Genomic DNA, 23,295 nt, shown 5'->3' on the forward strand with positions numbered 1-23,295 from the left:
TGACGAACTGTCGTTGCCCCTTTCTCCGTATCACCTTCTCGATACGACACACACCATGGGTCGTCTTCTGTAGCTCTGGCTCGTAGAAGGATCCGCCAACGGGCACACCATTCAAATTTTTGACCTTATAGGTCACTGGGTTGGTGTTCTGTATGTCGAAGATCTCGAAAACTCCTTTGGTTCAGGTGGGTGTGTATCCCTTTTCAGAGGCGGTCATTTTCTTGGATATTCGAACACGATCACCTACTTTGACCATTGTCAAAACAACGTGTTTGTGGGGTTCGACTGTGTCACCATACGGATTATTCCAAATGATTGATTCATTTCATTTGTCGCTGGCTTTGGTGGGGCTCATTCGTATAGACCTGTGATATAAGGTACTGTATTTCTTCAACAATTCACCTAAGACGTCTATGTACCTATAGATGTTGTTGGCCGACATGTATTTCCACATTCTCGTTTTAGGGCTCCATACCACCACCGCCTTGCCGTCATAGTATGTGGAAAATCTCTCGATGCCGTTGCCTTGTAGCCAGCGATCCATGGTCCTATTGTAAAATTCACCACCTCGATCCACTCACAACCTACTAGGTTTCCTTTTTGGTATCGTGTCGGAAGCACGAACGACATTTTTACCCGTTTTGTCTATCAACGTACTAAACCACGCGTAGATACTGAACACATCGATGATGCTGAGAAGATACTTGATTTTGTTGTTATATTTTGAGACAGAATGCATGTCGACGAGATCTGCGGACCACGTGTCGTCCACCCCTCCCACTCGAACACGTCTCGTCGGAAACCGCGGTTTCGCTGGTTTATGGATCGATTTTTAGCTAGTTGGTCAGTCCACGATATTCTTTACCACCAACCGTGCTTGGTAAACGCAACCCCTTTCCGGCTCAACTACTAAATATCCCTTCGAGTAGTAGTCTGATAAGCGGTATAGTAGTTATAATTCCACCCAATCCATCACCCTCGATTTCTTTCCTCGACATAAATCTGGTTCTTGTGGTTCCAGACACCGGGCACGTCGATTTCATCACTATTCTAACGTTCTTTGTCCGCATAGGAGTTGGATTCACTTCCGGAGTCTTTCTTTTACACCTCACACAGTACGACACTATGGTTCTATATATACGAATATATTAAGTGTTTACATAAAACCACCCACACAGCGTTCGTTTCTCAATGATGGCACTTCGGCAAATTCGAGAAGAATATCTTGCATAGAGCGACCTTGCCAACATTAAACTATAAAGTATAAGCAATAGTAACCACACAGGACACTATTCATATCTTGTAGCATGCTCGAATTGTACACGATGCCTTTTCCTGTCTTTTTCATATACTGGTAAACACTTTCCGTATGTCGCATCCCGAAGCTATCAAAGTGTTCCACATATCGTGTCTCGGGATCGTTATATATGGCCACACAATGGCTTCTATCACTATCAAAGTAGTCTTCTAGGTTGATGACTACAGACTCATTGGCTTTGGGCTTTTTTGGTAGGGTGTCTTTACTGTAGGTGCCTCTATAGTTGTCTACCCCACAATTCTCGAGTGCCTCGTCGATCTGTAAATTGGTTATAGGCCTCCATGTCTTCGCCTCTTTTTTTTTACCATAGCCAACGGAGCCCGGTAACATCAATTCTTTGCCCGCTCTGCTGACTCCGCTACCGATACCCAACGTATTTAATATGAGTGGTCCTGCTAAGCCGGCCAACAACTCGCCAAGAAATCCACCCTTCGTGGTACTGGCTTTTCTAGCACCACGGCGAACCAAAACACGACGAACAGCACCACCACTGGTAGCTTTCTTGATAGCTCCAGAGATAGCACCTGATGCTTCTTCAAGACCTAGAGTGCCGAGCACCGCGGGGGCAAGTTTGAGGATTTTAGGTGCATCTTTAGCTATTATAAAGCCGATCGAGCCGCCATATTCTTGCGATCTGCGACGGGGAGAGTTTCAAATCAATGTTCCGCCTCTGGGTCTTTGCCTTTGTGATCTTATTGTATCGATTTCTGGTTATATTTAAGACATCACCTCCCGATGACTGAGAGTGAGATAATGGTAGGGTGCAGCCCGTATGTTTCTGAAGGGCACTTCGTAACTCTTCCTTCTGACTATCCGTCAGAGTAAACCCAAACTTGACGTAACTCATGGCCATATCTACAGGTTACTTTAAACGATCACATTCATCTTGCAGCTCAACCCCTCCAACGTCATGTATCGATCCCTCAGTACCAAACAGTAAACGTGATACTCCGAATCGTCGGTGTTAGCCAGGTTTCTTAAGTTGCTCGCCAACTGCCATCTTGCTTCGAGGTCGGCCGTGCACGTTTCATCCTTTCTCTGTGCTTGGATACGTCGACATGTATTATCGGGTAGAGTGACGCAAAGTCTTCGACGGCCACTTGGCTTCCCGAATCAGTGTCTAAATAGTTCTTGACCGCTTTCTGGAATAACAGGTATGCCCTAAAGTAATTTCAGAGCCATTGACAAAGTTTGTCTCAATCTCCCTGTCTGGGTACTGTCTACTATTAACGCGCACACTCGACCGTGTCAGCTTGGCGTTGTCAAAGACTTGGTTGTTCTGTTTCTGATTCTCATCTCATTCGGTGGACGCAAACGCAACAAAGACGTGTCGAGGTAATTGCTCGATGACAACGGTGGTGACTCTCCAAGTGGGACTCAATGCGGCGGCTCCAAACTTATTTCTGTACACTCTGACATGCTCAAAATAGAGACTACGCTGTGCGCCTGATATGAGCAAAGCCTCCAATTGCGTCTGCACGGAGAGCGACCGTCAAACCTTGGGCATCCATAAGAACAAATGCCCGATGCCGAATTTACCTGTAGCTCCATCAATAGTTGTGGCAGCACCACGGATATAGTTCTTGACCGAATTTCTTTCTATGATGCAGGCATGCCTCACTCCCATCATAACCATACCGATATCACGATGAGATCCCAACATGGCACTCAATGGTAGAAACATGGTAACCGTTTTATCACCCGTCGTGATCAATTGTTGTTCGCGGAAGCCCCTGTTGTGATCGGGATTTTCTGAGTCTATTCGCAAAAAAGTCAAGAGCCCTAAACACTTTTCCAGTTATACTGGCAGTGTATCACGCAAAGTCAAGGGCACCTTCACTGCGAGCGGTTTCGGGTAAAAAAGCTGCTCCCTAAACACGTTTCCAGTTATACTGGCAGTGTATCCCGCAAAGTCGAGGTCACCTTCGCTGCGAGCGGTTTCGAGTAACAAAGTTGCTCCAGGAACACTAAATTGGTTAAGCTCAGCACCTCTCTTAGCGGTGTCGCCATACCAACACATAGTGGTCGCAGTACTTCTACCATAGTCGTCCAAGAATCGTACCAAATTCATAATCGTGCTGGCTTGAAGTAGATATTGATTGACGTCCTCGACTACGTGGCCGTCGATTTGGTATTGAATACATCAAAAGAGCGACCATCCGTTGTTGACGAGTGTGATGACATCAGTAGCAGCGTAGTTGGTATCGTCGGTCGCTTTGACCAGTTTACCTCTAACCTCCAGCATCACTTTGTGAGAAAGCAGGTATTCGTCCAGATCTCGAGTCTCCATTTTGTGCTCTCCGAGTTTGTTCATATCACTGGAGTCGTTAGGAAGATTTTCTATGTATTAGAACTCGGAAATCGAGTCGTCCTCTATGGAATCCTTAAACACTTGAAAGTAGGGGGATACGATCTTTGACGTTTCCATCGTACTATACTTAGAGGTTACATAAAAATTCATCGCAATCGTTTGACACCACTACCCGCGATTATATTATTACTCAAGATAGCATGAGAATGACTATCGATGAGTTAGTTGATACGCTTTTGCAAGACTTTCTGGACCTGAGGATTGGATGTCACCGTTCTTAATTGTCTAAGGTACCCGAAAGGTCTATATTACTAGCGATCTGATCCAGCTTAGAGGCCTAAACTTTGGACATAGCTTTCTGTGTGGCTGCCACTCCCTTGGCAAGCGCTTTTTATGTCACGTCTTGAGCCTTTTTGTCAACCAAGTCTTTACCCTTAGTCACCAGATCTTTCGCCTTGGATATAGCCAAGTCTTTACCTTTAAGCGCTAGAGGTTTTCCTGCTATCAGAGCCTTTTTGGTCCCTAATTTGAGTAAATCCTTGACTTTGTTCAGAAACATCGTGGATACCGATTTCACAACATCTCTGGCAACATCCCACAGGTTTCTCAGGAGAGATCCCCCAATGATTTTCTTACGATACAACAGATTGCGTCTGGACAACATGGTTGTCAATATACCTATAAGTGTCATAGTTTTGATGTGTAGTAAGAAAGTTGTTCTGTCCTTATTGAAATCCATGGGCCTACCATCCTAGTCGGTCACACGTTTGGTAATGTTGGAGATTGCTTCTCGTTTACCCATTCGACTGTACATCAAATTATTCTGTTTGATAGAGAGGTGTTATCCCGGTGGTTTGTCGGGAGAGAAGCTGTAGATGACATCGCTGGAACTATCGTTGATGTAGCTAGAGGATACGAGAGAGCATGGTATTAATACCGAGTGGATAACGGTGATGTTGACTTGTCTGTCGCTGTCGTGTGGACCCGCAGCGAGGGTCGCGCTGTCGAATCCCAATAGATCGTACAATCCGGGCTCGAGTGTGAACGTGACTTTGCTCCCATTGCCACAACTCGCGATTTCAGGGCACAGTAATTGGGCTGTATGGTAATCATATCATCATCATCACCTTTCAATTCAATTACTCGTTTGATTTCTAAGTTCAAGTCGGTGATGTTGTAAGCGCCCGGTGGTATAGCGATTTCCCTCAAGCTGTACCGTTGTGGTACTTGAACAAATCTTTTTGCCGTGATATTGCACCACGAATACCATATATTACTAGAGATCAATGCCAATATATAATCGACACCCTTGTCGAGGAGAAAAGCTGGGTGTAATTCTACGGTAAAATCAGACCTCGAACCTCTTGAGATGGCCGCCGCGCTGTCTAATGCTAGAACCGTCTAAACCATGACACTATATATAGAATTAGATATAGTCTTCGTGAATCTTTTTGTATTCCTGTTTGAAGATAATACCATCAACCAATAACCTATCTAGGATCTCGACAATCTCACTGTCCAGCGCAACACTCTCGTTACCGGCTTCTTTGCAAGCGATGAAACTTTCAAGCGACAACAGAGTTCGTCCGAGGACTTGTAATATTTGATCTCGGGGGCTTGCGGTCGGTACTTCTTGGATCGTTTGTTGACAGGAAGACCAAACAGTTCGACCAGTTTGTTCCAGGCCATGAGGGCTCCACCGTAGTACGCCTTGTTTGTTTAGAATCGTTTGGTCAACAGCTCCAACAAATATGCGTCTATCTTTCTCGATATGACCTTCTTATCGCCCTTGTAGGCTTCGAGTGTCATGTTTGCCAGTTGCATGGGATCGATGCACAGGCATCTCAAATTCAACAACGCATGTGTTTAAAGACTGAGGTTGCTTGGCACCAAAAGTAGAAACTATTAAGGTTTCTCTTCTTTGGTTTTCTTAGTCTCAGTGACTTTGCCAATTTTTTCATGAATTTGCGCTGGCTTGCACTATCCAGGAAGATTCTGGCTCGTTTACTTGTTGATGCATGTGCGTTTTGAATTACTGCATTTGCAGTCTGCAACAGTGCAGTCTGTCCTTTTGATAACGTTTGTGTGACAACCTTTGACTCATAAAGTTGTTGCGGCTCTGACACAATACTGACAGCTTGCAATTCGGCTTTCTTCTTTAGTTTACTTTGTGGACATATTGCTCGATTGTGATGTCCTATCGTGCAGTGTCGACATGATTGAGTCTTCATGTTGGGGCAGTCCCTGAAAGTGTGACCCTGACGAAGACATATGAAGCACCTTCCTAGACTCCTCAATCGCTGCTTCCTGTTGAAGTTGGTATTGTAAACGTCACAGTTCTCGTTGTAATGACTTCCGAAACAAAAAAAAAACACATGGAAAAGGGTCACATTGCCTGCAGCCGGGAGAGATGGCTGTTCTCTATTCGCTGTGGAAATTGCAAATGCTTCCAACGAAGGTCGTATGGTTTTCTTCCTGCAGCACTTTGCTCACCACTGTTTGGTATCTTTGCTAAAGGGCGTTTGGTGAAATTAGTGAAATGTTTTTGACCATTCTCGTGTATCAAGTCATAATGCCGCATTGACTTCCGAAGAGACTCGACTGTCCAAGCATTTGCTGGTGCCTTTCCTTCCTCCAGCTTCGTAATTTGCCGTACTAACACTCGTTGATTGTTGAAATCTTGTCCCTGTGCTTCCAGTTGTCGCAATATTGTTTCGATAGATTCAAAGTTGTGTCGTGTTTCCCTAACCGTAACCCTGCCCCTAACCCTAACCCCAGCAACTGAAATTCTTTGCAGTGAAGCATACAATAAATCAATAATACGTTCCCGTCGTCCAAACGTCTCTCGAAGTATCCTCAATGCAAGCTCATATGTCTCGTTAAAACTGTGATTCCTGCAATAGTGGTGGCTGCTTCACCCGTGAATATCCCTGTGAAATAATTGAATTTTGATATCCGTGGTAGATCCTGCTCATGGACTCAGTAACTGATGACACAAACATACCCCAGAGTTCATAATTGCCACTGCAGAATATTTCCGTCATAGGATGGAAGTTGAATTTTTTGGTGATGTAAAAGATTTCTTTGCCTTGTCTGACTCAGCCTTAACTTTATTAAAGGTTTCAACATTTGCACGTGCTGCGTACTTTCTTTGCTGCGGCTTCAACAGTCATTTGAAAGGTTTCAATACTTGGGGTAGCCATCCTTTCACGTTGTTTCTGTTTTTGTAGTTCAATAATTCGAATGTTTGAATTGAGTTTTGCTTCTAGTCGTGCATCCAGATCATGGCAATTCAAAAGGATTGTAAGGAAGCCAGATACTTCTACTGCAAAATCCTTATATAACTTTTCTTCTTCTTCCTTGGCTTTTCCTGACAGGTTTCTTAAGATATGTTCATCCAGTCACGAATGCATGTTTCTAAGAGGACACAACCTCGTTTGATCCGATTGCTAAGAATAGCTATTTGGATTCCTAAGGACATCTATTTCGATTCCTTGTCGTTCCATGTCTTCGGTCGTCCCATACAGTCTCTTCTCCAATATTTCTTCCCCCTTGGTCCAAATACCTTACAAGACGTGCTCCAGTTAGTCCAATTCTTCGACGAATTGGTCCAGACATATTCACGACCGTATAATGGGAACCGCTTATTCAAATTTCCGTGAATTCTCTTTGATAATCCACTCTGTTCGCAGGTCCAACTTGTCGTGACTGGAATCCTATTCTCACTGTTCGTAATCGTAGTCGCTATCGTAATCGTAATCGTGATCGTAGTCCTCACTCTGATCGTTCAAACAATCTATTAATTGTACCAAAGAAACTCAAGCACAAGTACAAGCAACTTACTAATCCGAACCCAACTCACACTTTGGCACAATTCACACTGAATCTAAAAAACTAATTACAATGTATGTCAGAATGACATGGCCACATCATGTGCACTTAGCACATGACTACGCATCATGTGCTTCTCGTGTCAATGAAGTCTTAATCTGTCCCTATTAATCACGACAACAGTCATGACACCAGTGTTGCCAGCCCTAGTTATGGCTAGTGCCAAAATTGTGGCCCCAAGCGGTCTCCAGTGCAATAGCGTAAGTCAAGCAACTGCTGTACATACGGTACCATTAAATCAATGATTGCAAAATTGTATACACAGCAAAAGCTGTTTATCCGCGGCCTTTAGACTAAGTCAGTCATGAATGCCAAGAGTAAGACTCCCACGCCAGACCTGGTGCCACAAAATTTAGAGCTTGGTGCCACACTTGGCTCAAGCACAATGACAACGGCTTCCCTGCCTACTTTGATACATATGCAATTGCTCTTGACTGCATGGCTTCTTCTAGCCGACAGCCCTGTTATTGAAGACGTCGAGTAACGGAAGCTGTGCAAGTGTACAACTCTAACGTTCACGACGTTCAACTTATCTTATACTTCTGACATAGGTGTATAACGTACACTATCAGTACATGGTGCTAAATTCTCTAAAATATGCTTGCTAAGAGTTGTGCCATTAACTCTAAGAGAGTATGACTTTGGGGATGCCATTTCTCTGGAGAACATAATTGGAGAAATTTAACAACACAATATGACAAAATCTTTATTACAGTAACTTTAATTATGCATTTTCGCGCCAGCCATTGTGGAAGATCTTGTAACGAACCCTCTTCTCAAAGCAGTTTATCTTACTGTAAAAGCTGCACAATTAAGACCGATCGAAAGCATGTTTGGTTTTTACAGCAACGAGTAGTCTGTTTCACTTAAACTCTGCGCATATCTCACAGTGTCATACCATTTGATGGATTGTAGAACCGGATCCGGCAACACAGCAGGAATGTCATTAATTAACAATCTTCGCTGTCTTGGGAAGTCAAGCTTCCCAACAGTAGGATTGCTACTATAAATAGATCGCTTCCACTTACGCGTGCCCGTTCTCTCAGTCTAATAAGACTAGAAGTTTACTAAAATTGATAAGCACAAAATGCCTACTATTAAATTGTTTTGGTTTGCTATGAGAACAATAACCATAATATCATAGTTCAGTAAATGCATGGCTATAAGTCTACAAGCACACTCGTTTCTATGTTCTATTTTAATTGATCGGTGCACAGTACTTCGCAAATTTGATGCTGTCCATTACTTTCTGTATTCTGGTCTACGACCATAAATCATCTTAATACCATGTCCAAGCCACTCTGCTTTTGCATTCGTAAGAGAAACCTCGAATCCGCTGTCTTTCAAGATTTTCTTAAACTTCTCAATTTTACCGTTAGTTGATTGGACTTCAGCACAAACCTGCTGTATTTTGTTCCAGTCGTCTCTATAGAGCCCATTGATAACATCCAACTCATTACCCTCAACATCAATTTTGAGATAATCAATCTCGCTCACTCCTTCTTCTTTAATAATGTCGCTGAGACAACGAATCTTGCACTCGACTGTTTCAAACCGTTCAAATATTTGTAAATCGTTATCTTCAGTTGGCGCGGTAAGAATGTGAATCTGCTCCTGCTCTTCCCACAAGCATGTCGAAATAGCGCTGAACTCTGGGTAGAAGCGGAAGTTCACTTCCCTATCATGTGGCTTTCCGTTCAAAGGGATCTCTGCCAACCCGACATGGTAGAGTTGATGGCGATCATCGAATCCATGTCTGGCGACGTTGCGTTTCAGCATGTCAAATGTGTGCGGTATCGGTTCAAAAGCGAAGATTTTCGCTTTCGGACATCGTTGAGCAGCCCAAAGAGAGAACAAGCCAATGTTAGCGCCACAGTCAAACACAGTTTTCGTCAAGTCATCTAACTTAAAGAAACCGTCATGAAGATAAAGTTCATCTCTGTAGATCTCGTTGTAGGTCGAAATGGCATCTCTTTCTTGCCATTTCCCAACGGATTTAGAGTGATGATAGACGACCATGCCATTAGGGAGAGTGAGCTCAGCTACATCCATTGTCAGTAACAGAAACGTATTGGGAAGGATATCTGCACGTACTTCCGTAAATTGGGAAGAAACTTTCCGTAAATAGGACACGCCATCATACGCTCTTCCATAATTTAGTTGGGATAACCGATAAGTGGCGTAGGAAGGAAGACGTTCAAGAGCGAAGCGGCTGTACCGTGGATGTCATCATGAGTAAGCAAACTACCTCGTTTGCCACACCGTACCAGATTTGCAAAAGTCACTCGCACAGAAAATTTCAATTCGTAGACTGAGCGAGGAGGCTTCAGCCCCCAGTACCCCGCTTCCTACCCCCGTAGATAAATATTCATTACCTTTTTATTAGCAGATAGCGTTTGAGTTACTAGACAAGATTGGTCATTCTCCAGACAGCAAAGTACACTAATAATGTGACTGATGCATTGGGTTTTCACTTGCTTTCTTTCTAGACTCTCAAAAATCTACATTTACTCTCTATTTTTTCAATATCAATAATAGAAATTCAAAATATTTTGTTTGGTAGAGATCAGATGTTTTCAGAATTTGGCCTCAAAATAGTTATAAATTATTTTCAGGGGTCTAGCTATTTTTCCTCCGTACAAGGCGAAGCACCGGATGCAAACAGTCGCTTCTTCAAGAAGCCCGCCAAGCGTCAATTTTTACATAGAGTGCCACACGTTTACAAATCAATCACGTGGACAAAATTCGATACATTAGTTGATAAACCAATGCCAACTTTCGATACACTGAGGTGTCTAAATGCCGATGGTCAACGTTGTGGATCGATAAGCAAATGGCAGGTATCAATACTCTGATCACCGATGCACCCACGGCTGATGCAGTGATTTGCTAGATCGATGATTTATGTGAAGATTGCGATGTATGTGAGAACATGTTATTGTAAGTAGATTTCTGGAAGAAGCAGAAGAGACTAAACATGGCTCTGAAACACATTTTGAAAATTTGTTGGAAGATCTGTATAGATAAGGCACAATGCTGGTGGTGTTCGGTGTTCTGATACCAATATATCTTGTTAAACTGTTATTAAACATATTTAAACAAAATTGTTTCTTTCTTTAGAAAGGAAAGTAGAGTACCTTCTTCTAAGCAAACTAATGATCATTAAGACAAATTAGAATTTCTATATATGGCATCTCGCTTAGACGAATATCTAGAAGATCACTCAGAAAGCAGTCAGACCTACAATGATATTGTTTTCTTGACTCTTTTTGAAAAGGAACAAATTTCTCTTAAGTAGTCAAACTTAAACAAATTGCGGTGGTAGTCTTGCCCGTTGGACAAAATCTAAAGAAAGTGCTTTACTGGCAAACTGGCAAACATTCAAAGACAACGGGAATCTTTCGACTTCTCATCACGTTTGAGCAAAAGATCGCATGAGAATCGAGTAGCGACGTTCCAGCAATGCCTGCCAGAAAAAGCTCTAAAGGTACTAGACACCAGCTCTTCGCGGAAGGTGAAAACAGATATGATATGGCAACAGTACTTCGTCACATGGAAGCATACAGCTTCAGTAAAACCAACGTGATGTATAAGCGGAAGCACTTCACACAGCACACAAAAACACGGCGAGATTTGATGAATACGTAATTCTCATCTTACACAGTATGCAAATCAACTACACGTCACAATGTCAGTTGGTGGTTACCTAGTACGTCTGCAATTTGACACAGGTGCCTCTTGAAACGTTATCAGAACGTGGAAGATACTACCCGGAACTGCACTAAAGATATCTGGTCAAGTTTTAGCTCTTTACGATAACAGCAAATTGGAACCACTGGGCAAGTGCACTCTGCCAATAATCAACCCAAAGACAAAACTTGATACCAAACTTGATAACAAACCCTTGATTACAAAACTTGATAACAAACCCTAACCTGTATCAAATTGGCTAGTCATTGATCGCCGTGTGAACTACACAGAAACATATACCCTGATGGGCTCACCTGCCGGGTTGGTGAGCGCCCAGATGGGGTATAAGAACCCCACTTGCCCATCATGGAGGGGCATAACGACACATATAATTTCCTCATACTACAGCTTGCAAAGTCTATAGTAGAGTTAGGTCATCTTCTCGTACATTGTCTACAGAGGTGATTGATGTGTCCTACCTAAATCACTCTCAAGGTAGTTAACACTCTGGCATCATCGGGTGTCACTGCCAAGTACGAGAATGTTTATTCTGGCCTGGATTGAGTGCTGACATTGCAGCATATGTCAGCAGATATAAAGCCTGTCAAGTTCATGGTCCACAACAGCAGAAGAATATATTAACACTGCACCATATCCCAGACACACATGGACCAAAGTGCAACTAGACATTTTCTCATTTTCAGATCAGCATTATCTCATTTTCAGATCAACATTATCTCATTGACTACTACAGCTATTTCTGGAAAATCTATGATTCAGCCACAGTTATCAATAAACTGGAAACATATTTTGCACAATATGGTATACCATCAATAGTTTTTTCCAACAACGGCCAACAATTTTCATCAAAGTTCAAAGACTTTCGCAAACCCTACCAGTTTGATTGATCATACAACTTTAAGCCCGAATGGGAAAGCAGAAAATTCAGTTAAAACTGCGAAACAGATTATGGGCAAAACACAAATCACTAAATGAGACCCATGGCTCTCACTACTAGATCATAGAAATATAGCAATAGCAGGAAGACAGCTAGTCTAGCAGAAGGATTAGCGTAAGAACCAGAACGGTTCTACCTACCACAGACAATCTGTTGAAATCTAAGATTCACTATTACCGTTGGATTACAGCTTTTTTCTTTAAAAAAAGAATGTACAAGATGACCATATAGTGCATGAGTAGTACCAGTAGCAATAGTATATTAATAACTGACTGCAGACTGTACACCTACATTAATTAATTAATTAAGTACTGTATAACTAGCTCAGAGTTGTCTTTACTATATTACATCATATATTACAGTGAAGGGCACACCTTAAACTACAGGTGCAAGACCCTCTCCAATCCTCCCTGAGTGCACGTTCAATACCATATGTAGACTAGCTGTTGCTCTGACCTGCATAGAGAAAGACCGCATTCTATTTGCGTAAATCAACGGTTGATAGGAAGAAAATACCCGTACGTGCATGGCGCCTTTTAGACAATAGAATAGATAGACACAAATTATTTTATCATCAAACCACAGCCAAGTTGTTGGTTGGAAATCTGACAATTCAACTCATCACAAAGTGCCATATAGGCAATAGCACACTGTATCTTCTTGAATAGCGAAATCGCTATAATGACAGCATAAACTGCATTGATTCTATAGATACTACACTAACCAAAATGGGAATGTCGATAATTTTTAGCAGAACACAAAGGTATGCCTCTACAGCCAACTAGGCAACCTCACAGTAATTAAAGTAAGGACGCACCCAAAAATTGTCTGATTGGGGTAACCTGCCTGCCCGTGTTTGGAGGGCCGCTGAGTTTTAAAAAGTTAATATTAAAATACGTTTTCTGTTGGTCTGGGGATATCAGTGTTCAACATGCGTTTTGAGAGATGGCAAAATTCTTCGTTTGTCTGGCTTCGTGGGGTATTGCAGAAAGTTGGATTCGGTAATCGAGTGGATGATGTACTCAGCGAGCTGTGTTTGGATGGCCAATGTTTTTTCCGCATGCGCATGCTGAAAAATAAGATGTCTGCTGTTGTCCTGTGCATGTCTAGCCTCGCCCCAGACGCATATTCGTGTCCCAGGCGGCACAAGTTTTGAGAGATAGCAAGATTGTTCGTGTGTCTGGTGACTGTAGTCTTCGCGAAGTGTTGCGGGAGGTTGGATTCGGAGATCAAGTGGACAATGTACTCAGCGTGCAAACTGCGACCACAGACACGTCCTCCAAACAAGACGCTGAGTTAGATGATGAGGTGCAGCTCCTTGCTGAGTTTAAGCGTTGATATGTGTACTTTGTTTTACTAAAGGCGTTAGTCAGAAACAGAATCTTTGTCCAGCAAGATCTATGAAAAGTATTTTTAGGTAAAAAACTTCGCCTGCCCGCCCGTCTTTTTCCGCTGCATGTTACTCCAATCAGACTATTTTTTCTGTGCGGCCTAAGTAGAATATTTAGGTTAATTGCTTCCTTTGCTTACACCATAATATAACAAAATCTACCAAATCACCTAGGAATGAATGCACAATTGCAGCAAAAGTCATAACAAGGTATAGTATCTAAAGTCTTGTCTTTTAAATTTAGAAGAGATCAAAAGATAGCCCGGGACTACATAAAACATTATATATAAAAGCATTTTTCATAATACATCCTATTAGAGGTAATATTGATGTCAGCTATGAGCCATACACAGAAAATGTGACTGATTGCTGACTGGCTGGCTTTAATGAAACGCAAAAATGTAAAATTTCTATCACTAAATTCTATAAAAATACATGGTTCAATCTAGTCAACGCTATGTTGGATGTCCCTCATAAATGTTCTCATCTGCTCGAGCTGGTAATAGAAAACAATTTGTTCATGATGACTTGAGAACAGCAGCACTGAAAACGATTGAAAACTTCTGTCTTCTAAAATGATTTAAAAGCTGCCTCGTTTCTTCTCTCGTCAATGTCTCAAGATGATTTGCCAGACTGGTTAGGCACACTTCTCAGCTGCTGATCCCACTGTTTAAAATGTTTAAAAATTAATGGAGTAAAGTTTAGAGAAGTAGTTCTTAAGAAGATCTATCATACTTTGCTTCCTTCCTTCCTCTCGTTGCTGCTGCAAAACCTTCTTCCTGTGCTGCATGTTTACTGTGAATGAGCCACAACTATACACTGAAATCATGACTTGAATCTCAGTTGTACACAACTATGTTTGGTCCAATTTCATTCCTTGAGTATCGTTACTGAGGCTCCTTCTCATGATGGATTTTCAGCTCATGCAAGCAAATGCTCAATATGTCGACAATTTATTGCGTTGCCTGCCACCCTTGCCCACCGCCATGCTTGCATGATAGAAGATGATAGTCACTTACAGATTTCTCACATTCATATTCAGCTGCCTAGTTGATTAAGTTTGTCATGATCAGGAATGTGCCACGCCCTCAATCAGAAAACAGTAATTGCAATTTGTTGTTGTTATGGCAACTAGAGAAAATGAACAAGCCGCCAATCAAACCCTTGAAACGTTCACAAAAAGTTCCTTACCAGAAGAGTTTTGCCTTAACAAAAACAGAAAGACTACTGCACATTCACCTGTTACCAATCGAGTGGCATGGATTTGAGATTACCTTCTCAAAACTCGAAAAAGTGTTTTTGAAAAGCAGTAGTTACAAAACAAAATAAAGCATAAATTCTTCACAAATTGAAATAACCAACAATAAGCATTAGTGATGCCAAGTTTGCAATCTAACATTTGAAATTGAGTTCAATATATTGACATATCTGTAGATTATCACAAGAGTTTCTTTGATACCATAAATGTTCCACAAAGCAATGATGATCTGCAATCACAGTCCATCTGATATTTGATATAGTAGCTGGTGTCCTTGACTTTCAGAGGCTGGCAGAAGTACAAAACCACATGTCAGCATTTATGTTTGTTGCCTTTGGCAGCGCCAGTTCAGTTCAGATGAGTAGGAGATACACGAGTCTTATATAAATAGCAGAAATAAATGTCATATTCACTGCCTATAGTTAACCCTCCCTCTTGCATATAAGACTGATACACTGTACCTTCCACTGATAGCAGAAGCAAAGAAGTTGAATGATTGAATTGCCAAAAACGTTTAGATCTCTAAAGAAGTATACTAAAACCATATTCACATTTTCAAATGATTGTAATGCAAAAGTGCTTGTACTCCTGTATTTCAGTAAAAACCTTGCTCAGGATCATATTACTAGAATGAGATCAGCATGCTGTTACAATGCAGAGAAAGCCAACAACGTCTAGCAACATTTTCCTACTGAAGGTTTACTGAGTTGCATTAAATGGGCTAAAATACCACCTCATGAATACCCCTACTTCAAACGCTGGCTACTCATGCATCTCCAGTAAGAGACCACACAGACCAAAGTAGAATAACAACACCTGACTTCTTTTCCAGAAACATGGCCCTTAATATGGAAGAGTTTGGAAACTATTTCTTCTTCAATGAGCTAGACTAACTGAAATCACTTTAACATGAACATAAACGCAATCATTTTAAAAGTCAGTCCAGTTTGTTTCAAGATCAGAAACTCTTGTAGATTAACCAAATGCTTTGTTAGTTAATGCACGAGGAATGGGGCAGGTGCCATTTTGTCAATCCAGCAGTCTATAATCCTCATTGACTAGTCTTGTTATTATTTGCAGTAACATACTTAGGAATGCCTGTATAAAAGAGTAATTCCAAGTAAATGGCTATATGTGATACTCATACTCCGCGACATGCAAACGTGCAATAATCTTTTCAACTATTATATTATCCTAAAACTGTACGGTCTCTATCCTGGAGATAGAGCTACTTTCAAAGTGTCTAATCAATCTATGTATTGTCCATGAAGAGTCTCTGCAACTAACACTGCATAGAATTTCCATTTCACTGATAGAACTAAAAAATGATGATTTTATAGAGCTGTGAAGAACCAAAACATGTACTAAATTAACCTCATCTGAAAAGTCCAAAACTGATGACATAATTGAAGTGTTTGATTTCTTCGATCCTCACCACACCAACCAAAGAAAACACACTAGTTGCAATGAACATAACACTACCATGGATAATACTGCAATTTTTCTGACTGCACTGTTTCAACCAACACAATATTTCGATTTAGATAAGAATTATTCTAAGTCTAAAGCTGACATGAAACAATAAAGAACACTTGGACTGGGTCCTTTGAAGACATGAAAGAAAAAGTTAAAAATCTTCACTTCTGCATCAATTGAAGAAGTATGACTTAAATCCACACAGAAAGTAAAGTATAACATAACCGTGACGCATAGGATCATCAAAATCCAGTTCACAACTTCCAAAGAAAAAATCAGGAACAAAAAGATGGGCATCCATTTACATGCACCAGTTGTACATCTTATAAACTTAGATGTCTTGAGGTCAAACCCCAGGTCCACAGGGAAATACTCCCAAAGTCCCACATAGGAAAGACTTGGAAAAGTGGTGGGATATTGATGAAAAATCGCGTAAAACCCAGCATGGGATTGTGACCCATTTCCCATACTTGGGAGTTTGGATTCCCACAACAAACCCTTTCCTAACCCAACATGATAGAATTTACAGAAACTATCTCTTTCCCATAATTTTAGGTCTATACGAACACGCTGTGGATTTGCAAATTGCAAGTCCATATATGGATTGAAATGCAAGGCAGATAAATTGCACTTAATTAATGCATATTTTTATGACATTATTCAACGAATGCTTGCATTACAGCTGCACAGAAACAGTTTGGAAACACATCCATATATTTTAAGTAAAATTTCAGCGATTTCTATTTCTGATTATAATCATGAGCCAATATATGACACTCCACTCTGCATTAGCAAAAAACCGACTCTAAAAATGTTTTCCACAAGAACCACTGTCTTTGCTACTTTTCACGCTGTGCTTGTCAGTTATGTGCATTTCACTTGGTTTCTGATGATTATCTTGCCCAGGTGGTGAATCACCAACAGCTAGCGGTTGTAGTTTCTTCCAGTTAAACTGTCATGAGCAACCTGTGCGCAACCTTTGTGTTGAGCACTCAGCAGTACTTGAAGATATTATTTTCCAATAGAAAGCAGTTCTTGTAGCTGCAGTGACAGGCAAGAGAGACAAAGAGGTATGTATACTTGTTGGTTTTTCGAATCTTCTCCAAAAGCCTCAATCCCAGCTCCATGCATGCTTCTCAGGGGTTTCCCCAGAATTGAAAAGTAGCGTGGCGCTTGGGGGAGTGGTCTATTTGAGTGGGTATGGCCTCAAATATTTTAACCCTTGAAATTACTAGTAGTTCTGATGTAATCATTCTGCTGGGAATAGACAGTAGACTGCCTTGTGCAGTATATGTCCTGCAAGCTACACCATTGTAAAGGACGCAGCTGTGGGATGACAACGGGTTTTCTAAACCCAGACATATTTCCCATGTGTAACCCTCAATGGCACAGAGAATTCCATTAAAAATCCCATCAAAAACGTGATGGAGTTTTGAGCATATTTCCCTGTGGTTATGAAATTCAGCATCCACCTACATATTCACACATATCCAAGAGAGATTGCAGTTCACTGGATCGAAGTCTACTTCAACTCATTATTATTTTATGGTTATAAATAACTATTTTACTCATACAGTGGTATTCCTATTCTCTGCTTTCTGTCCCATGCAAACACGAGCTTCACTAGAAGTGAACATGCAATTAAGGTGTGTAACCGAAAACAAGTCAGTTTGACAAGCAGTGACGACGCACCTTACCTGAAATCTGGTCAAGGAATGTCCTGATCCTGTGCTAGACACCAAAAGTGTGTCGTTCCGCTCTAGCAAGAGCACAGATTATGCAGTTCACTAGATCAGCTAGCTAGTTAATAAATAAAACCAAACAGAACTTGCAGCTTACCCCAAGAGGCAACGAGAGCTAGCGGATGTTTGCAGAAGCCCCTATGGTGTCTTCGTCTAACGCGCGCTAATTAACCATTTTACAAAACAATATGAAAGTCTACGCCTAACTAAGTAATCGAAAACTTTATTCTACATAGTTTTTTACTGTCAGACTCTTTAATACAATCTTTTCAACAATTGAGTGAATTTTGAATTTCTAGCGACGGCATGTACAGTAGCACCCCGGTCGACTTCAGGATGCTTGCACATCAAATTTTATTTTAGGTTGGTTAAATTTAAAACTGCGATCAGTGATCCCCAAGCAATGCCTCGTATTTCCTGTAAGTTTTTTGCGCTCACATCCTGGATTTCATATATAAGTTATCCGGGACTTTTCTGGCTAAGATGGCGGCCGCCACCCTACGCTCCAGAGATGCAAGGTCTTACGGCGGCACACAACTTTGAGAATGCGTTACTGCTGTTCCTTATGTTGTGTAGTTAGGTATTGGGCATTGCAGGCGCTTGCCCGTGTAGTTCTGAGAAGACTACTAGTCTAGCAGGCCTAAAATAACTCAACAGAATCATGGTGGCCAAGTTTAGTTGCCAGGTTCCCTTAAGTGTTGCGTAGTCTATGGGATAGTAAAGTAGTTTTTGGTGTAGACACCATGGGCAAGGGCCTTCTGCCCCTTGGCTAGTACGCATGCGCAAAATCGTTTTGAAGGGTACAGTACTGTACCGTAGTCAGTATTCCGTATGAATATTGTAGCAATAAGGGGTAAGCATGTTTCAGTGTTTTTTACTACTCTGACTACTATTGTGGGACTCCAAGGCGTTTGCTATGTAGTACTAACCAGTCTGTAAAATACATCACTGTCACGTGTCTTCTAATTGTAATTGAACAACAGAATCGAGCCCATGCTACACTGTACTCTCAAAAACCCCGTATCTAAGTTTCCGTATATTATGTCATTGCCTGTCAGACTTCTCCCTCCTTACATGAAAAGAGCCAGAATTAGAAATACTCAGGTAGTCTGTAAGTCAACCTCATAGTCTGTAAACCAACGCGGTGGGCGTCGTGGTCTTGGCGGCATCTCTTGCGGTGCGTCTGCTTCTTCTTGCCCTTCATCTGCTTCGTCTGGCACAGTCTCCGTTTCTACTCGAGACAGGTCGTCCTCGTCGTGGTCCACAACTGGAGGTAGGGAAGCGCTCTGTTCTTTGTCGACATCGGAAGTTCTTGTGGGGATGTTCCTTCTCCGGTGGTTGATCATGACTTTCTGCTACTTCTCGCTGACTTGTGTTGCACTGGTCCGGGTCTCTGCCGAACCTCCTCGGATCCCGTCGATAGTATCGTATCAGGCGGTTGTAATGAAGCCTCATCACCCGGCCACTTCCGAGACGCCTAATGGTGTAGTTCTGCACACCACATTGCCTTGTGATAACAAACGGGCCTAATCATGGTCTCTTGAGCTTGGAAGATCATCCACGCTTCACGTCTGTGTTGAGCAGCCAAACCAGATCACCCACCTGGTGCTTCTTCTGCGGTTCCTTAATTGACTTATTATAGTTCGTAGCTTGGCGGTGTTGGGCAGCTGCAAGATGATCCTCCACGAGCTCACGAGTCACACGTTGCTGCACCTGTAGTTGTTGAGCATACTCTGTCGCTAACTGAGCCATTGGTACATTCGTGTCAAATGTGGCATCGACTGTTGTTCGAGGATCTCTCTCAAACATCAGCTTGAATGGAGTCTCTTGTGTCGAGCTCTGCCTTGATGTTCTATATGACAGAAGAGCCAGCGGAATCCAATCGTCCCATTCCCGTTGGTTCTCCGAGACATACGATTTGAGGACTCGTATCAGAGTCTGGTTCAGTCTCTCGACTAAACCGTCACCTTCGGGGTGATATGGGGTGGTTCGTGATTTACGAATGTGTAGTAGCGAGCAGATCTCTTTTATAAGTAAGCTCTCGAAGTTCCTTGGTCGCTATGAAGGACCATGGGTACGCCGTAACGAGAGGAGACCTCTTGGACAAGGACTATGGCGACTGTCTCTGCTTTTCATGGGAAAGGCTTCTGGCCATTTAGTGAAGTAGTCGGTGAACGCAAGGATGAAACGGTTGCCGTTTGCTGTTTCTCGTAGCGGTCCAATGACCTCAATCGCGACCATTTCCATAGGTCCTCTTACCGGTATGCTCTGAAGCCTTGCCTGAGGACGGGGTTGAGGGGGTTTGGACCGGGCACACACTTCACAAGACTTCACCCAGCGTTGGATATCACTGATGTACGCTGGCCACCAGAATCGGTCAGCCGCGCTAGCCACAGTCTTTCCACCCCAAAATGTCCGCATATTGTCGTGCAGCTGACAAAGAGCCTCGTCAAGCAAGCGCTGTGGTAAGACAATTAGTGGGCGGTTATCAGACGATCCTGGCGATTGCTTGACTCTATCCAAAACACCATCCTCCAACTTTAGCTGAGGCCAAACAGTCCAGGAACGGCGAAACTTGCTATCTGACTTCCACATTCCGCTGAGGGCAGGACGACCGGCAGGGAGTTGCTGGAGGGAATGGCGTAGCGTTTCATCAGTTGTTTGAAGGACCGCAGTGTCAGTCAATGAGTAGCTGAGGTTAAGGTCGACTGCTCCACAAAAGTGTAAGCATCATCCCTGTCAACGCTTGAATCAATACAGGAGTCGTCGATCTGGCGCGGCCTCCGTGAGAGACCGTCGGCGTTGGAATGATCCTTGCCTGGCTTATACTCAATATTCCTTTCGTACTCGGATATTGCTACCATTCAAGGTAGCAGGCGACCACGCAGTTCCTTGACCGATTTTAGCCACGTGAAAGGCAGTGATCGGTAACTAGAGTAAATCTCGACCGTACAAATACACCCGAAAGTGATTGGTTCCCCATACCAGTGCGAGGGCTTTTTCTGTTGTAGAGTAATTTCGTTCCGCCCGATTTAGTGAGCGACTTGCATAGGCGATGTTGTGCTCGCAACCATCATAATTCTGAAAGAGGACAGCTTCTAATCCCGTATCACAAGCATCGACGGCCAGATGGAAATCCATATCAAACCGTGGGTATGACAAAACAGGAGTTGAAGTCAGTAAGTCCTCGAGAGCAATGAAAGCATGAGAGCAAGCGGGGGTCCAGTTTTAGGCGTGCCCCTTTTGAAGCAGTGCAAAGAGGGGTGACGGTATTTGTGAAAAGCCCTACATGAACCGTCTGTAATAACGGGCTAGGCCCAAGAAATGCTTTAATTCCAAACTGTTACGTGCAATTGGGAAGTTCTGGACTGCGTCTATTTTCGCAGTATCGGGGCCGACACCATCGGCGGAGACGACGTGACCGAGGTAGCTGACGGATGAGCAGCAAAAATGACTGTTGGTTGGCTTGAGTTTAAGCCCAGAATTCTGCTGTCGGCAGAACACTTTACTCAGTCTTCGAAGATATTGGGAAAAAGTAGCGGAGAATACGATGATGTCGTCGAGACAGATTAGGCAGTCTTCCCACTGAAGGCCAGCCAAGGTCGACTCCATGAGCCGTTGAAAGGTGCTGGGTGCATTAGCCAGGCCAAACGGCATTGACTTGAATTTGTAGAGTCCACGAGTGGTGCTGAACGCAGTTTTTGGTCTGTCTTCCAGGCTAACTGAAACTTGCCAGTACTCGCTGGCTAGGTCTAGCGTTGAGAAGAACTGTGACCCAGACGAGGAATCAAGTGTTTCATCGATACGTGGCAGAGGGTACGAATTTTTGACCGTGAGAGAGCTCAGAGCACGGTAGTCTACACAAAAGCGATGGGTCCCGTCATTTTTCTTGACTAGCACAATTGGAGAGGAGCACGGGCTAGAAGATGGTTGAATAACATCGGCTCGAAGCATTGTATTCAGTTGCCCGTCCACCACGGGCCGCAAGGCGTGAGGTAGCCGACCGAGTGGTTGCTTCCGGGGACGTGCATCACCAGTGGGAATGCTATGATAAACAGCCGTGGGTTGGCCAACGTTGGTGCTGTGTAATGAGAAAACACGGCGGTGCTGATATACCAAGTTCTGAAATTGTTGCAAGTCCGCGGAGCTCAAAGGGGTAGCAGAAAAATCAAACAGTGAAAGAAGCTGGTCGCTTGTAACGGGATCAGTTGCCTGCTTTGTCCTGCATGTGCTGGGTACGTCAGCTCCCAAAGCCCCCAAGTCCGCCACTGAGTGGGCAAGGTGACGAACGTGGCCAAAGACGTTCTCTTGCGAAGGTGAATAGGTCCACCGACTGACATCAGTTGCACTGGGGCACTCCCATTGGAGACGTTGACGACTGCACGAGCTACCAGGGCACCTGTGCGAGTGGTAAGCTCCGGAACGGGTTCAAACAAGGAGGGGCTTACCTCCAAGACCTGCATACGCTCAACATCAACAACAGAGGCGTTCGTTATTATTCGGTGGTTTTCAAGTATCGTGGTGTCTTCATGCAAAATGACGCGGTGCTGTTCGTAGCCGTGCCGGGTAATGATGAGGTTCACGTGGCCCATACCCCTGTCCAGCCGTTGAGCGCGGAGGTCCACCGTCATGTCGTGCAGGGCCAGGACATCAGCGCCCAGGATTAGTGCTGTTTGGATATCTGCTACTATAAACGTGTGGTTTGTTTCCCACTCACCCAATCGGACCGAAAGTGACACAGTACCGTGGACTTCCAGTGGTGCACCGGATACCGAGGTGAGTTGCAATTTATCATTTACTGCGTTTAAGTCTAATCCAACTACGACAGACAAAGGAAGAAGAGACACGGACGCGCCAGTGTCAATTGTACATTCATAGTTTGGCTCGTTCTGCCATACGGGAACCTTGACAGTCAGCACACGATCACTAGCCCCGTACACTCCAAATTGTTGTTGTAAATCGATATGATGCAAGTCACATGATGGTATCACCTTTTGTTGAGAACGCTGGCGGCAATCTCTTGCAAGGTGTCCCATCTGACCGCAGGAGTAACACTGTCCTACCGGACGTCTTCCTCAGCTAGATCGTCTTGTTGGTTCCCTTTCCGAGCGCCATTCATGGTTGAGTTTCATGACAGCTGTCTGCAGGCTTTGCAATTGGTTGGTCCGTCCTGTGAGAAGTCGCTCTAAATTTGGGGCTAGTGGCACGTCTACAGCCGGCTGCATGGCGGGGACAGGCGTCGCTGGTAGGTGAGACATTCC

At 43.2% G+C, this 23,295-nt stretch overlaps 2 protein-coding genes and 1 long non-coding RNA gene across 4 annotated transcripts; all 3 read right to left on the reverse strand.

The window, feature by feature from the left end:
• Positions 1 to 8,681: 8,681 nt before the first annotated feature.
• On the reverse strand, positions 8,682 to 9,554 carry LOC134177829 (uncharacterized). Its single transcript, XM_062644610.1, has one exon. It carries the CDS (start codon positions 9,537 to 9,539, stop codon positions 8,763 to 8,765), a length of 777 nt encoding a protein of 258 aa, XP_062500594.1. The 5' UTR covers positions 9,540 to 9,554; the 3' UTR covers positions 8,682 to 8,762.
• Positions 9,555 to 13,914: 4,360 nt separating this feature from the next.
• LOC134177047 (uncharacterized) lies at positions 13,915 to 15,725 on the reverse strand. Of its 2 annotated transcripts, none has more exons than XR_009969427.1 (3): positions 15,278 to 15,725; positions 14,750 to 15,194; positions 13,915 to 14,689 (listed from the first exon to the last, which is right to left on the reverse strand). It is a non-coding gene; the product is annotated as an uncharacterized LOC134177047 (long non-coding RNA). The 2 variants fall into 2 exon arrangements; XR_009969428.1 differs by having other exon boundaries at positions 14,750 to 14,950; positions 15,018 to 15,725.
• Positions 15,726 to 21,319: 5,594 nt separating this feature from the next.
• On the reverse strand, positions 21,320 to 23,070 carry LOC134177084 (uncharacterized). Its single transcript, XM_062643792.1, has 2 exons — positions 22,247 to 23,070; positions 21,320 to 22,115 (listed from the first exon to the last, which is right to left on the reverse strand). Exons 1-2 carry the CDS (start codon positions 23,068 to 23,070, stop codon positions 21,320 to 21,322), a joined length of 1,620 nt encoding a protein of 539 aa, XP_062499776.1.
• Positions 23,071 to 23,295: the final 225 nt, after the last annotated feature.

This window comes from Corticium candelabrum, chromosome 3 (assembly GCF_963422355.1).
Source record: "Corticium candelabrum chromosome 3, ooCorCand1.1, whole genome shotgun sequence".
NCBI lineage: Eukaryota > Metazoa > Porifera > Homoscleromorpha > Homosclerophorida > Plakinidae > Corticium > Corticium candelabrum.

What these genes read in the sequence shown, in the direction of transcription:
- LOC134177084 (XM_062643792.1), bottom strand. Translation starts at nt 23,070, where the DNA reads ATGGGACACCTTGCAAGAGATTGCCGCCAGCGTTCTCAACAAAAGGTG. An exon ending in GCACATGCAGGACAAAGCAG is followed by an intron (nt 22,116 to 22,246) that starts GCAACTGATCCC and finishes CTCATTACACAG; the next exon opens with CACCAACGTTGGCCAACCCA.
- LOC134177829 (XM_062644610.1), bottom strand. Translation starts at nt 9,539, where the DNA reads ATGGTCGTCTATCATCACTCTAAATCCGTTGGGAAATGGCAAGAAAGA.